Raw genomic sequence first — 15,054 nt, 5'->3', positions numbered from 1 at the left:
TCACATATGTAGAAGTTGTTCTCTGAGTTATAAGATTTATTTAATAACCACGGATTCTTTTCAAGAACACACCTAAGTAAATGTTAGGGGGTCTTGTACTCCTTTTTGCTGCACTTAAACATGTATTTAATGGTTTTAATCGTTCCTCTTTGATCAGGAAGGCTGGATTTTTTTCTTTTTTTCCTTTTTTTTTTTTTTTTTAACAATTAAATGTTAGTACTCTTCACTCTATCTTGTTACCAGGTTAGGCTAAAGAGTGCAAAATGAGTGTGCCGAAGCTGACAGCACTTTTTGCAATTTCTATGAATGTGTTATTACATATTACACCTCCAGCTGCAGCCACTGAGTGGTCTCCTTTAGGAAGGCTTTTTTACATGGGTACAAATAAGGTGGTTATGGTCTGACATTTGAAGTTCCTGCCTCCAAAGATATTTGCATGTTTAACTTGTCTTATATTCAACAGTGCTTCCTTAAATGTCTTGTGGATTTGCAGTGCATAAAGAAAGGGATTTCTGGGAATCTGTGATGACTTGTGTTTTATAACCTGTATTTTCATATCCTATACTTCAGCCAGTGTGGTCAGTTTAGTGACTTCTTTGCCATGTAGTTTTTCTTGCCAGTATATTTATTTATCACTTATTTATTGCAAGGTTAATCCTTGAAAGTAGATCATTTTACGAGACATTTTTGAGAGCCTCAGAAAATGATGAAAGCTCACAACACCAGATTTTTTCTCCCAGAAAATTTCATTGGCAGTGTCCTGTCCTACTGTAAAAAGGGGAGTTTTGATAGATTTCTCAGATGAAAATAAAATGACAAGGCTGCCAGCATGGAATAGGAATAGGCTTCCATAGGAAACCCCTATAGGAATCCTTCACCTCATGCATAACATTGAGACATAAATAATGAGATTGTTCCTCCCTATCAGGCAGGAAAGGTTATCTAATGATCTTATAATGCCCTGGAGAAAAATCTGAAAAAGTAGAAGTGAGGTTGAGACCTGCTTCCTCATTTTGTCAAATGTCTACAGCTTGGAGCTGTGACATATTTGGAATCGGTTAAATAATTTTAGCTTCTATTTTGATGGCGATGAAAAATACAACTGTGACAAGAGGACTCGTGATAATAATGATGCCTGGAGAGGGACTCACTCTTATGCTGATTGTTTGGTGTCTAAAACATGTTCAAGATGAGTTTTTTCTCCAGATAGAACACTCTGGGGGAGTCTCTTCCCTTCACAGCTGTTGCAGTAGTCCTGGAGCTTTCTGCCTCTGTAAATTCTGAATGGAATCAGTCCCTGGTTTAGAAGTTGCAAATGAATGACACAAACACAAATAGTGTGTTTTCATAACCCTTATCACTCATGAAAACAAGTCTAAAATAAGCTTTTTATGTGTGTCAAGAATGCTGAGGTAAAGATGTAAAAATTAACTCTTCCAGGTGAGGAAAGCTGTGCAACAGGAGGGCTTCATCAGAAGGAAGCGAGGATATAGAGACATCAATGACATTGACATCAACATGAATGATCCTTTATTTACAAAGCAGTGGTACCTGGTAAGTTCTGAGAGAAAATCACAGTAATCATAACTAAATAATTGTCATTCAAGCCGTGCTGTGCAGTTGCAGTGTTTTCCAACAGTTCTTTCCAAATGCAGGACTTGGGAATGGATCCAAGGCTCTGTTGTGTTGGTTTTAATTGTACCCCTTTTTATTGGGAAGATCCAGCACATTTCAAGTGATAAATTTCATTTCATTCAATGGAAAGCTCCTTAGAAGGCTGGAAAGAGAACTATATTGATGTCCTGTGGGCATTGATGGTGTGCTGGTGTGACTCCTAGAACTGCATACGAATCATGTCTTTGAGCTGTTGCCAGGTAAAATATTGTTATGGAATTATAACAAAAAACTATAAAGTATTTGCTAACAAAAGTTAAAGCTTTTCTTTTCTTATGGAAATTTGAATGTAATTTGTCAAAAAAAGAACAGCTGAAAACTGATGAATTTTGGCTTCAGCTAATGTCAGAGGAAATTCATATTTTGCTTAATTGTTTCAGTTTTTCTGTGTCATATTTTTAGAGTGAGACGTCTTTAGGCATGAAAGAAAAGTTATATTTTTACTTGGAAGTGAAATGATTTTTTAATTTAAAAAATTTATAAAGTAATTCTGGTCTGTTTTATTGTTGCAACATATTTATGATGAAATACTCAGTAAATGCAGTACTGCCTTGTTAACTTAAGAAAGGTATTTTTGCTTAAGAGTAATCTTTCTTCCTCTTAATCCATTTCTTATGTTTCATTAATCCATCCAATATGGCTGCAGTTGTTTGGTTTTTTTTTCCTGAGGCAAAAGGTTTCAAATGAATTGGAGGCACATTAGCATGGATGGGATTTTATCCTTGAAGAGTCGATAAACTAAAGTGGGGATTAATTCAGTTATTTTCTGGTAGTTAATCAAAATGTTGCAGTGATAAAAATAAGAAAAAATTAGGAAGCTATACAGTGGATCCCTACTTTTAAGAAAAAGTATTTCCTGCTCATAAAAATCAGTTGTTCTAACATTTTTCCTGGATTGATCCACTGGCTGACATGTTAAGTGGAAAAATCCTTTTTTGGGGTCCAAAAGATTCAATGTTTAACCAAATCTTATAAACCACAAAAAATTGAATTTTACCAGTTTTGGGTTTTTTCAGGTTTTTTGTTGTTGTTGTGGGGTTTTTTTTGTTTTTTGTTTGGTTTGGGTTTTTTTTTGTGGTGTTTGTTTTTTTTGGGATTTGTTTTGTTGTTGTTGGGTTTGGTTTTTTTTAAAGCTGCGTTATTGAAGTAGATATGATTATGGACAGATGCATACTCCAAAAACATATGGAATATATTTTCTGTACCAAAGATGCATGCAGAGACATAAAGGAAAAAACAGTGGCTGTGGAAATATGTCAGTCAAGTAAAAAAAGCTTTTTTTTTTTTTTCACTGATGTATTAGATTAACACTGGTCAAGCAGATGGGACTCCTGGACTTGACCTTAACGTAGCTGAAGCATGGGAGCTGGGATACACAGGGAAGGGAGTAACCATAGGAATTATGGATGATGGTAAGTGAAGACGGAGTTCTAATTTAATACTTTTAAGTAGACTTTTTTCATGTAATTGAAGTTAAAAAAAAAGATTAAAAAGTAATAGTTGATTGCTTGTAGTGGTGAAACTACCAGCCTCTATAAATACTTTGACATCTTCAGGGAAAATATGATACAAAGATAGGGGTACTGAGGAATGGATATCCGAGCATTAGAAATAGTTTGCAATTATCATTCAGATGTCTTTCAGGGCACACTGTAATGGCCATTAAACCTAAGGAGAAACTCCCCTTGATTTCTGTAGGCACTGACTGGAGGAGGAAATTGCTGTCCAAAAATACCTAAGAAAATGTTTTTTGGATTACATTATTTTCAAAGTCATCCTTGATAGCGGAAATAATTAAACACTTTCGTGCTGAATGTCAGTGAAGATCTGCATAGTAGATATATTGCTAGCTTCAGACTAAGATCAGGAAAGATGAAGATAAAAGGTACAGTTGAAGTTTCAGCTCTTCTACTTATGGGTTCTTGCTGAAGTAAAGGAATTCCATGCAGCCTCTCAACACTCTCCTTTGGAATGAATTTTGAATGTTTTCCTTTAATAAAAGGGGCTGAATAAAATTAAAAATAAATAAAATGTCTGTATCCACATATGTTTTCTAGAGTCAAACGGGATCTGTCCTTACTTATTTCAGTTCCTCACTTGCTTACTCCTATGGCAAGGTTTTTGTGGAAGTAAGAAAGTAGACTCAGACATCTGGATATTAAGAAGAAATTCTTTGCTATGAGGGTGGTGAGCTACTGTAACAGGTTGCCAAGGGAGGTTGTGGCAGTGTTCAAGGCCAGGTTGGATAAAGCCTGGAGCAACCTGATTTATGTATTGATGAAAGATCAATCTCATCTGAGAGATGACCTCTTGTGTCATGATTTCACAGATCTCACAGAGGCAGGACTTGGCTTTCAGATTAGCAAGGCCTGACTGTGCTGGGAACGATGGCAAACTGCTTGAGCTTTGCATCAATAAAACTGCTGGTCCATCATATACAGCTTTCAGAGAAGGGAGTAATTTGCCTTATAATTTCTTTCTGGTAACTCTAAAAAAAGATGGCCTGAATAACAGGATTCTTCATAGAGATTTTTATTGTCCATCTACCATTTGGATCAGTAACAAGGGTCTCCTAAGGCAAATCTAATGCTAAGGACCCTACAGAATGAGAATTAATCTTTCCATCAGAAAAACAATGATGATATGGCATTCTCCTTGAAAATAAAATAGAGCATGTAATGGGGAGGTGGTTGGAAAAACAGGATAGAGTGGTGATGATGAAAATGTAGCATGAGATTGGTGGTCATTGTTTTGTGTGTTTTAATGTCTATGTAATAGGTCATCTTATCCCAGCTGAGTGTGGATCTGCCACCTCTGTTACACCATCCACTGGGATTTGTACATTTGCCATGTATAGAAAGATGCCATGCAGTAGAATGAGTATTCTATTATTCTATTGCCCTGCAATAGAAAGAGTATTACACAGTTAGAATCTTTAGCACACTACCAAAATGTGGAGCCTATACACAGATATTTGCTAAAATGGTTTAATCCAATATTAAAAGTTCTCTTTCATGCAAATAATCTGAAATGCTTGCCTTAGTGATCACCCCAAGTCTACTCTAGGTAATTTTCTAGTTTACAGTGGTTAAAAATACTCATTTTTCTATCCTGTACTGATCCAGTGCTTACTAATCTTATTAGTTTTGGTATGCCTTGAGATGACAAAACTCATACAAAGCTAAGTTGTGATTTAAACCTTATAAATAAATATGATCTAGTCTACAAAACAATAAACTTTGTCATTCAGCTCACTTTTTCAAATGGCATCTGGATTTTTACATAAATTATTGAAAAGCCCACATTTAAAAACTGGAATTTCACTTCAATCAGTTGCATTATTCCCCATGATTATTCTCCTATGGTTGTAAAGGAATCTTGTTCTGTGATCATTAGAAAATCTTTTTTGAAACTCTTAACCTTTGGTTTCTGTTCTGTCATTGTCTTATTGCAGGAATTGATTATCTGCATCCAGATCTTGCATCAAACTACGTAAGTTCATGCTGACCTTTTCTGTAAGATGTGGATTTTCTTATTACTGTATTCCCTCTGCTACAAAATTTTAAATAGGGAGTAGAAGAGCAGTACAGCTGGACTCCTGATCTTAGTGATCATACATTTCCCATTGAAAGGAGCAGACTGAAAATGGGGCTGCCTGTGCAAGGAGTGGAAATGTGACAAGGCTCTTTGTGGAGGAATGACAGTCTTGTGTCACATTAAATAAGCTGCAGCTTGTAGTATTGGATTTAGGACAGAAATGAGTAACATGTGAATTTTTTCTAAGTCCTGCTATTAAGATGCAGAATGCCCCTATCACTTGGAGGGCCATGGAGCTGTGGCAAGGCAGGTATTAGCCTTTGAAACCTCCAAAACCAGTTTAATTCCTTTATACCAGGTGTTTTGATCCAGTGTTTCAAAGCATGTGCAGGGCAGATTGTGTATTCTCAGTACATGCTATGCAAGTTGATTGTTCCACAAATCTACCTCAGGATTCAGACCTTTGGACTAGAGTGTTCTTCCTTTCTTAACTCTTCGTCTCCCTCCAACCCTCCATTGGCACTAGCACTCCTATCTTCAGGTCCCTTCCTGAGGGAAGCCCAGGCTGCTTCAGCTCAGCAATGTGGTTTAGTTTGCAATTATAATTAAATGAAAAGAGGAATAAGGTGTGCTGGAGCTTTTGGAAAAAAATATCAGCCACTTGGATAGAACAACTCCAAAATAAGGAAGACAGTTATTTTTACATACGGGCAGTTTGGAACATAGTGACACACACAGGATGAAAACCTATTTGTGTTGCAAGAAGCAAAGCACATTTGGTAGATAGAAAATGGATATGGAAGGCTTTGGAGTGGGCATTTGGGAAACAGCTGACCATAGAATGCAGATTATCCAGTTTCACTCCTTATGAACTGGCTTAATAGCAGCTAATTAAACCCTGTGCCCTGACTGCAGAATTCTCTCCCAAGAGAAATAACTCAGTAGGATGTTCCCATAAATTGATAGAAATAAATAATTTTTTTAAAGGCAGCCTTTTTCTTTGCAGAAATTGTGCTCTGTGTATAGTGTAGCATGTGATGTGGGCAAAGCACATGCTCTATATTCACTTTTCAGCAGCAAGTGTGGACAAAGTATGTGGGCACATTCTGTTTCTAAAAATTATGTTGCAAATAGACAAGAAAAAATTCTGCCCAATATACCTGATATAAGAGTTCTGTTGTTAACAGTGAATTTAGGATCATGCCCAGAAACCAAAACTAGATTCTGTTGTAATACAGTGTTTTCTCTTTTAATTCCAAAATATTTTGTGTTTGATGGATAAATATTTGTCAGGTTTAGCAGAAATATATTGGTTTTAGAGTGGCAGTTGTGAATATTGTGGAAATTAGTGGACAGTGACACAGAGAAGGGCAATGCACAGATATGATGGTAGAAATCCTGAAATAATGGAACTGGAGAGAAATCTGAGAGTTAAGGGATATTGGAAAAAGATCCTTGGATATTGGAAAGAAAATTGGAAAGAAAAGCTGTCTGCACAGAGGATCATCAAACCTTTAATGGCAGTCATGGAAGACTTTTGAGGAGACTGACTTTGAAACAAGGATCTGAAAAGATTTGTGCAGGAGTGACTGTCCAAGTGAGGAGAGGTTCTGTAGTGTAGCAGTGATCAGGCTGTGGAGGGAAAAGAGAAGATCAGCTGGCTAATACAAAATGCAGAAGCAAATGGCTGGTTGGTAAGACAGTCATTAAAGGAGCAGCAAAAATCCCATCTGAAAGATCTTGAAGGGGATAAGACCTCCAGGCTTTAATACTGAAAATCCAAAATAGAATTTTTCACATGAGGTCTATGGTCCTAGGCTGTCACAGCACTGTGTCTGAGAGGTGGCTGGTTAAGGACAAGGTTGATTCCTTCTCCTGCTGCTAAAACCTGCCATCACCTCCCTTGCCCAGCCACAGCAGAGTGAGTGCAGGGCTTGGTTCACCTGTACTTTGCCTCTCCCTGTGAGGCTGCACAGGCTACACAGTCCCAAGAGTTCCTGCTCTGGCAGCCTCTGCTGTCTCTCAGAGGCCACAGGGGCCTTTTTCCCAGTAGGGAGTAATTTGGGCATGAACTAAAGATGAGGACTTAAATTCCACTGAAGAAAATAACAGTTTGGATGTAAAAATGCACTGAAACAAGTCTCTTAAGCTGACATAGCAATTGCAGTCATCTTTGTGCAACTCCTGTACCACATTCTTGGTGTTTCACTATATCTGCACTTTGGGACAGCTTTCTCTGAAGTTCTGTTGTTTATTTTTAAGAAATAAAAATCTTTTCAATCGTATTAAAGCCTGCATACCTTGGCAGTGTCTGTACGTCTTGCTTGGAAAATTGGGAGCAAGTAGAAAGTCTCTCAAAGGTGGTAGGTTTGGCAGTTGAGCATTTTCAAGTGTAAAACCTTGGGCTTGGTTTCTCATTTTAATTTGTCTTTTATGATTTTCACTTTCTGGTTTTCTTGCTTGAATAGTTTAATGGAGCTCAGCACTTAGATGAAATGCAGGGTCAGGGAAGAGAAAGATCTTTCTGAAGAAGAAAACTTTGTACTTTCTCTTAAGACTGTTGAACTTCCACCTATCACATGGAGTGCACTTCCATCCATATTTTTCTCTGCAGTTTTCTAAGATTTACTGCTTGAATCATCCATTTCTGGGCTCTTTATATACATGGAAAGACATGTGCCTGCTCATGGTGTGGGTGGACTGCTCTCCCAGCATTGCCTTCTGGCTTGCTGCAGTATAGCTACTTGCTTTTCTGGGATCAGGGAGTTATGGCAAAGCTGGAATTTTCCATTCTACACTGTGAATGCAGAGAGACTCATTGTCAAATGAGCTATATTTTCTTCCAAGCCTTGGAAACCCTGCAGGGAACCTTGGAAACCTTCAGGAAACTATTTTTTTCACCACAAAGAGAGCCCTTCATTATGAACTGATAATTAAAAAGCTGGGGCCTAATCTACACCATGGTTTGCTTTCAAATCATAATGTACATATAAACCCAGCAATTTTCAGGACAATTTCTCCAAGATACAGCATCTGAGTGAGAAAGAAATGTCAAGTTACAGGGGCTGCATCTGAGATATGTCTAATAAAAGGGGGAAAAAGCAGTTGTTGGGGATGGACATAGCAAAGTATTTCAAAGAAAAAACTAAGCAAATGGAGAGTTCTTGTTCCACCAACAGAAACATAAGCTGAGCTCTATCTGATACCAGTTTTTTATTGTGGTATTTTATTCTTGGCCACTGCCTGCTGGTGAAGGTCAGTGTAGCAGCATTTTCCCACTTAGGGCAATGGGGAGCTGATCATCTCCTATAAGTGGGTTTGTCCTGGATTAGCAGTAGTTAGAAAAATCAGGATCCCACCAAGAGACTCAGGCCAGGAGTGAAAAATTGCTGGTTTCAGTGTCTGAACTCTGCCTGAAGCTGAAAGCTTTTTTCAAAAAACCTAGGGAGGGAGAGAGAGCAAGACAAACACTATAGGAAAACTGGAGGTCACTATGTGAGTAGGTGATGTTTTCACCAAGTATTGACACATATAGAATGAGAATCAAGTAGCAATTCTCAATAATAGATAGCAATTGAAAAGATTTTGAACTCTAGAATTGCACAGATGTAACACGTGCAAACAAGCATCAACCTGAGCAGAGGTTCATTGCTGGCCTTCCCCAAACCTCCTCTCTTTTCCTCTCTGTGCTACGAGTCTTTGTGGTGCAGCCTTATCTTCCAAGGTCCTTGCCAGCTGTCACTCCAACTGTACACAGGAAAGGCCCTATGTAAGGAATGAGGATTCCTTTGGATTTAGCTCGGGGTTAGTCAAAGTTTTCCATCATCTACCATTTCTCATTCAGATGTGAACAGCAGATGGCCTTACCTGTCTTCTCTTCCCGCTTTGTCAGCATCTCCAAACACAAAGCAGTCTCTCTGTCATCACTTTTGATAACTTGTCTCCAGCCAATACCATAACAGCTCCCCCTGCCTTGCTGAGAGTGGGAGCGTATTTTTGGAATAATTATCTTATCACATAAGCAGCGAAGCAAGAAAATGTTCCACTTCTGTTCTGAGCTGCATTTGCCATTTTGTTTGCTATGGGAACAAAAACACCATTGAATAATCTTTACAGCCACAAAAGGAATAAGAAATAGTACAGGCAATAAATTTCACACTGCAATATGTGCAGCAAAGCATAGCAACAGCAGGAAGGATCTTCTTACTTTTAGAAAGTCTGTTCTTCCTTCATTAACATGAATTTCTGAGTATGATTTGGCCTCCCTGCACAGCACAAAAAGGACTAGCAAATTGTTCCAGTAGCCATGAGCCTAATGGCAATGATTTACCAGTACAAACCATCAGTATCTCCTGTAAAAATCTCTGGGGCCTAGCTGTGGGATTTTGTAGAGCTGACACAGCTTCACTGACATTTACTGATCCACACTGCTTTGGCCTGGGTGACCCACTGCTCACCCCACCCCAAAATCCCAGCTGTTTTTTTTCCTGAGTCCAGCAGAGTCCATATATAACTGGTGGGAAGAAAATGTTGTCTCTGCACTTAATGTGAACCCAGGGAATCCTCAGGAATCGTAAACACAAACCATAGGAGAGTCAGGTTCCTACTGGCCTAGTGTCAGGGAATGATATCAGGCAGTTTTATGAGATCTGATTCCCATGGCATGATTTTCAAAAGACTCTGAGACAGACTACATTTCCTACTGCATTTCAAAGGGTTATGCAGCACATGCACTAGACACTTCATTTCAATAAACCTTTGCTTCTGATACATTAAAGGTGTTATATGGAAAAACTCTATGTGCTGACTGTCATTGCTAGCATCTATTTTTAATGGTAATGTTAAAAAAGCATTTGTTATAAAAAATAAAGGACTAAATAAACTTGTTTCAGCACATCACTAATTAGATTTGGGCTTGGTTGCTTTCTTTTGCGTTTTTTGGTGTTGCTTTGGAGTTGGGTTCTTGCTAATAGGTATTCTAAAATAAAAACTAGCATAAAACCTAAAAATTATCAACCAAATCCTGGGATAAATTCACAATACATCCTTCTGCTCGCACTGAAAATTCAGTTAGAACACTGATGGATGAAGGCTGTTAATGAAATTTCTGCCACAATCTGCTTCAAGAAATTGCTGAGACAGAAGGAAGCCTCTCTTTTGCCAGGATGGAAGGATGGATCAAGTGTTAAAATGCGAGGCTGATTGATGCCTTAGCAGTCAAAACTGGTAGCCTTCTGTTGGGCTGTTTATGCTGCTCAGGTGGCTTCTGGTAGCTCAGGGGCTTATTTTAGAGTTTAGAATATGATTACTCAGGACATGCATGACAACAAAGTTTCACTGGAAAAAATTAGAAGTTACTGGGAAAGGAATTAAATTCCCTTTCAGACATGGCTATTTTTTCTGTTATTCTGTGCAGGATCAGCTTCTGGGCTCATTTCTATGTTCTGTGCAATCTGTTTTGGATTTTTCCTCACAACATAATAAAGGCTAAAAAAGAGATGATGCCTTCCCTGATCAAATCAGCCAGGCATATAAGGTTCTCAGTGTACCTGGAGGGGTGTCCTGAATTAGTCACCTACAGAAAATGCTTCAAATCTTGGAAAACATAATGGGCTCCTACAAACAGTCCTTCCCTGCTCCCAACAGTAACTGCTATTAAAGGGACATGTTGTTGGTGCTCGTGTATTGAAGTCTAAATAAGATGACTGTACAGTTCCTCTGCACTGTGCCTCATTGCTGCTTAACGTGAGCACTGCCAGTGGGGGAGAGAAGCCTGTGTAAAGGAGATGTCAGGGTCTTCCTATTTAATGAAAGGTAAAAAGTTTCTGTAATCATAATCTCTTGCTTTCAACTCAATCAAAAAGCTGGAACAGCAGAAAGAATGTCAAGGCTGTTTCTCCTCTGGATTATTTCATATGGCCAGAGGGCACAGAAAGAGGCTTTTCCTGCAAAAGAGACTGTGACTTGTGAGGGAGGTGTGATTGCCTTAAGGAGAGGTGATTTGTGTCACAGAGCTGTGTTTACAGCTGAAAGCTGGATTTCTTCCACTGAAAGTTGTTATGTGAAAGGCTTTGCTGAAGCCCATTTTTAGAGATCTGGACGCTGAATGCTTGACAGGACCTGGGGCTTAGTGATTAGTACCATCCATGCAGCTGGAGTTGGCACCACGCCACTGATGTTGGCCTCCCCAGGGGGATGCACTGATTTATGTTGGCTGTAAAATAGCCTCAAAACACTGTTCCTTTGGAATCAAAAGGCACTCACATATTGTAGTTGCACTTGCCCGATATTATTTTGAGATCAATGTATGCTGCAGAAAGTTTCCAGCTTTATTCTATATTAGAACCACCTGAAAAGGGGATAATTTTCAAGTTAAATACATGCCTGGTGTGTAAGCAATTTGAGATGGTGCCAAAGATACTTACTGTGCAAGCTAACAAGCACTCATTGTCTGCAGCGTTTATTTTTCTCTATAATCAATGCACTTAATCAGTTGCACACTGAGAAAGTGCAAGGTGGCTAATCACTTTAATCATAAAGCACTAGTATTAATTTTCACTTAAGGCATCATCTATGGAAAGTAAATTAAGATTGTTGAAATGAGAAATGCACAAGGATGAAAGAGCAGATGACACTTCTGCATCAGTTCTGGCTGATGTTTTTGGAATTGGCTTGTGCCTCTCTCTAGGGTTTCTCCAAGTAAGCCTTTTCATAAAACTAAAGTGTCCATGGGAAAACAAAAGTGAAATATTTTTATTTTGGATCTGTTCAACCTAATTTTAAATATCTGACATCCAGAATGTGCTGAACTAAAACAGCAGCACTAAAATCCCACTCTAGTGCTTGGTGCACTTGGGAGAAGAGGGTCAGACATATGATCCCCTGAAGGCAGTGAACACCATGTAATTTTAAAATCAAATTCAACAAATTGAAAAAAATAGCTTTCCTTTCTCCAAAGTGAAAGTAATACATTTTGCATGGAAAATGGCCCAAACAATTTTTTAAGATTTTTCCATTTGAAAGCCTTTATTTTCTGTTTCTCAAAGAATAGTTATTTAGCTGCTGCTATTTTTTAAGACCCTAACTAGTGTGGAAATCCCTGAATATCCACCAACATTTAGATGCAACTTAATTAAAATTCATGCTGTAGTAATTTTTGGTTACTAAGGTATCACCAGGGAAGTCTGAATTAGATGGTGCATGTGGAGCACTGTTCCCTCACAAAGCTTCATCAAAATTTGATGGGGTTTACGGAGATTTTTTTGGGCCCAGTGGTGATTTTGGCAAGGAAAGTCACAAATCTGCTTTTAACTACTGGACTTTCAACTGCTTTTAAAAGGAGAGCTTTGGCCAAGCCCTCTGGATAAGCCAGTCTTGCAAAGTAAAAGAGTGTAGGAGATCTGACATTCACAAGTAGTGCCCTTTCTTTTTGAAATCAAAATGGCCTAGATACAGTAAATAAAGCTACAGATGTTCACCAGTACTTTAAACACCTCTCCTTCATTGTACCTGTAAATTAATTTGGTTAATTTGAAATTAATTCAATCTTTTCCATCCTGGCACTTCATCTTGGCACGATTGTTTGCTTTGCATTGTTTGATTTTATTTGTATGCATTTATGTTCTTCATGTTAATATTTTATTTCTTGGCAGCTCTGTAGGTAGTTAAGATGTTTTAAAACCTCTGCCTTGTTTCAGATTGCTTTGATTTAAGTATAATGTTCATAATTTCTGGTTTTTTCCCAATAGAAGCATAATGTATAATGAACATCTCTTACCAGGGAACAGAATAGCGGTGCACAGTGTCTTATAAAATGCTGGCCCCATTGAAGTCAATGGTAGTTTTTGTGTTAAAATCAGCAATTTGACAGATCATGTAAATAGCAGTTTGTTCTACTGTGCATTGCCTTTATTTTTTAAGCATAACAGTGAGAGGCACAGACTTCAGCAGAGCAATTAATGATACCAAGGGCTGTGGAAACATGACTGCCTGGGATAGCATGTTCTCCTGTGGAAAAGGAGCTTGTATTTGATGAAATTTTGGCTACTTCCAGTACTGTATTGATGTTCTTTTGGTGAAACTTAAATGTATATTGTAGTGGATACCTCAGTCACATGTTCCCTGTGCTGTCCTTACTTGTAATCATTGATGCAGATTGGGAATTGTTGGAAATGTTTTTCAGGCAAGCCATGTTCTGACTTTTGTTGAATGAGGTGAGTCTGTCTTTAAATATGTACAAAGGTGAGGATGAAGACTGTGCTGTGTTCAAGGACTTAATAATTTCAATGCTAGCAGATGTTTTTTTTAGAATTCCTTCTTGTGAGAAACTAAATCACTTTAATTCAGTGACACTTAACTCATTTGCAGGATTAGTCAACCGTGATACTGTGTCTGACAGATGTAGTTGAGAATCTTTCTGTCAGTCATCTAATGATGTCTAGGACACTTCTGAAATTTTAACATCCAGTAAATTACTGTGAATACATTAGCTATGATCAAATATACTAATCTTTAACAGAAGAATCTTGAATGATCATGTACTATTTAAAATCTTAAATACTTGGAAAATTTAGTATTATTCATGGATTTACATGAGCACATTCTGAAGATTCCACCTTTTCCCTCTGTAATTTTGAATTTAGGTGATTGCACATGGAATAAGCAATGCAAACTTTAATTAATGCCAGAAAATCTAAATTTGCACATTAAAATTCCTGAGAGCCCAGCATGTCTTTACAGGTATTAATCACATTATAATTCTTCCCTGGGATGCTAATATGGTCAGCTTACAACTGAAATAACAAACAATAGGTCTTCGAGACCTTTTAACTCTAAGGATTGTAAATCAAGCTGTGTTTGTTTTTTTTTGACAGAAGAAATGCAGGTAATAGTTCGCATTATGATTTTGAGTCTCTTCTATGAAATTTTCACCTCCTTTTGCTTCATCTACAGTGTCACTTTTATGTGTTCATTCATCTTCCATATCCATGCAATTTAGGTGAAACACCAGCTGTGTGGTTGTTCACAGTTCTCTTGTCTGCTGAGAAGCCTTTGATGAGAAGGAAAATACCCAACCAGTTTTCTGTCTTGTCTGCTTTCACTTTCAGTTCCTCTGCATCACCAGACTAGTTTTCCCAGTCCTCCCCTCTCCATAACCCACACAGACCAGGTCTCTCTGTTGTAGATCACCCCTCAAACCACCTAAGCCATTTTGATTTCCCTCTTTGCAAAGCTCCAGTTTGGCTGTTCTGTAGCAATAGTTTGGTGTAGCCTCTAGAAGTGGTCATCTTTAACAACCTGCCATAGTTGTTTTCTGAGTGCCACTGCAACCACAAGTCCAGTCACAGCTGCCTTTTGCTGTGAGTGCTGCTGATAATTGTCAGCTTTTCTGGACTCTGCAATGTGGGTGCCAGTGCCTGTTGGTCACACACCGCAGCAGGGAAAGGTTGGCTCTCCCAGCATGAGTGACCACTCCTTGCCAGACCATGTCATGCTAAATGACTTGACTTGAAGGACTGCTGAGTTTGTATTGCAGCCTCTGAGCTACAGGTTTTCTCACAGTGATGAAAAAAAAAAAATCTCCCTAATCCCCCACATGCCCCTTAAGAGACCTTGGTGCTGGGTGTGATCTGGATCTTGCTGTGTTTGATGAGAAGAGCCCATGGCAGATTCTGCTAGGTGTTGGCTCATGGGCAGGAGCAGGATGGTTTAGCTCCCCTTCCCTTTCTGCTGATCCCTCCAGGAGGCTCTAAGTGCTGGCTGCCATCAAAACATTGCAAACATGACCTTTACTGCAGCTCAGTGCCCAGCAAACACATATTTGATGTAGTGATGGGCTTGTCA

At 38.5% G+C, this 15,054-nt stretch overlaps 1 protein-coding gene across 1 annotated transcript in view; it reads left to right on the top strand.

Annotated features, from left to right (window-relative positions):
- The window catches only part of PCSK2 (proprotein convertase subtilisin/kexin type 2), a 98,801-nt gene that overhangs the window by 47,052 nt on the left and 36,695 nt on the right, over nt 1-15,054 (top strand). Inside the window, exons 3-5 of the mRNA XM_041404409.1 lie at nt 1,441-1,554; nt 2,978-3,086; nt 5,129-5,166. Coding sequence (XP_041260343.1) covers nt 1,441-1,554; nt 2,978-3,086; nt 5,129-5,166 — 261 coding nt within the window. The remainder of the gene's footprint in view (nt 1-1,440; nt 1,555-2,977; nt 3,087-5,128; nt 5,167-15,054) is intronic.

This window comes from Onychostruthus taczanowskii, unplaced genomic scaffold, assembly GCF_017590055.1.
Source record: "Onychostruthus taczanowskii isolate IOZ18803 unplaced genomic scaffold, ASM1759005v1 scaffold21, whole genome shotgun sequence".
NCBI lineage: Eukaryota > Metazoa > Chordata > Aves > Passeriformes > Passeridae > Onychostruthus > Onychostruthus taczanowskii.
Note: the sequence above shows the minus strand (reverse complement) of the source record. Positions and strands in the feature narration are given on the sequence as shown.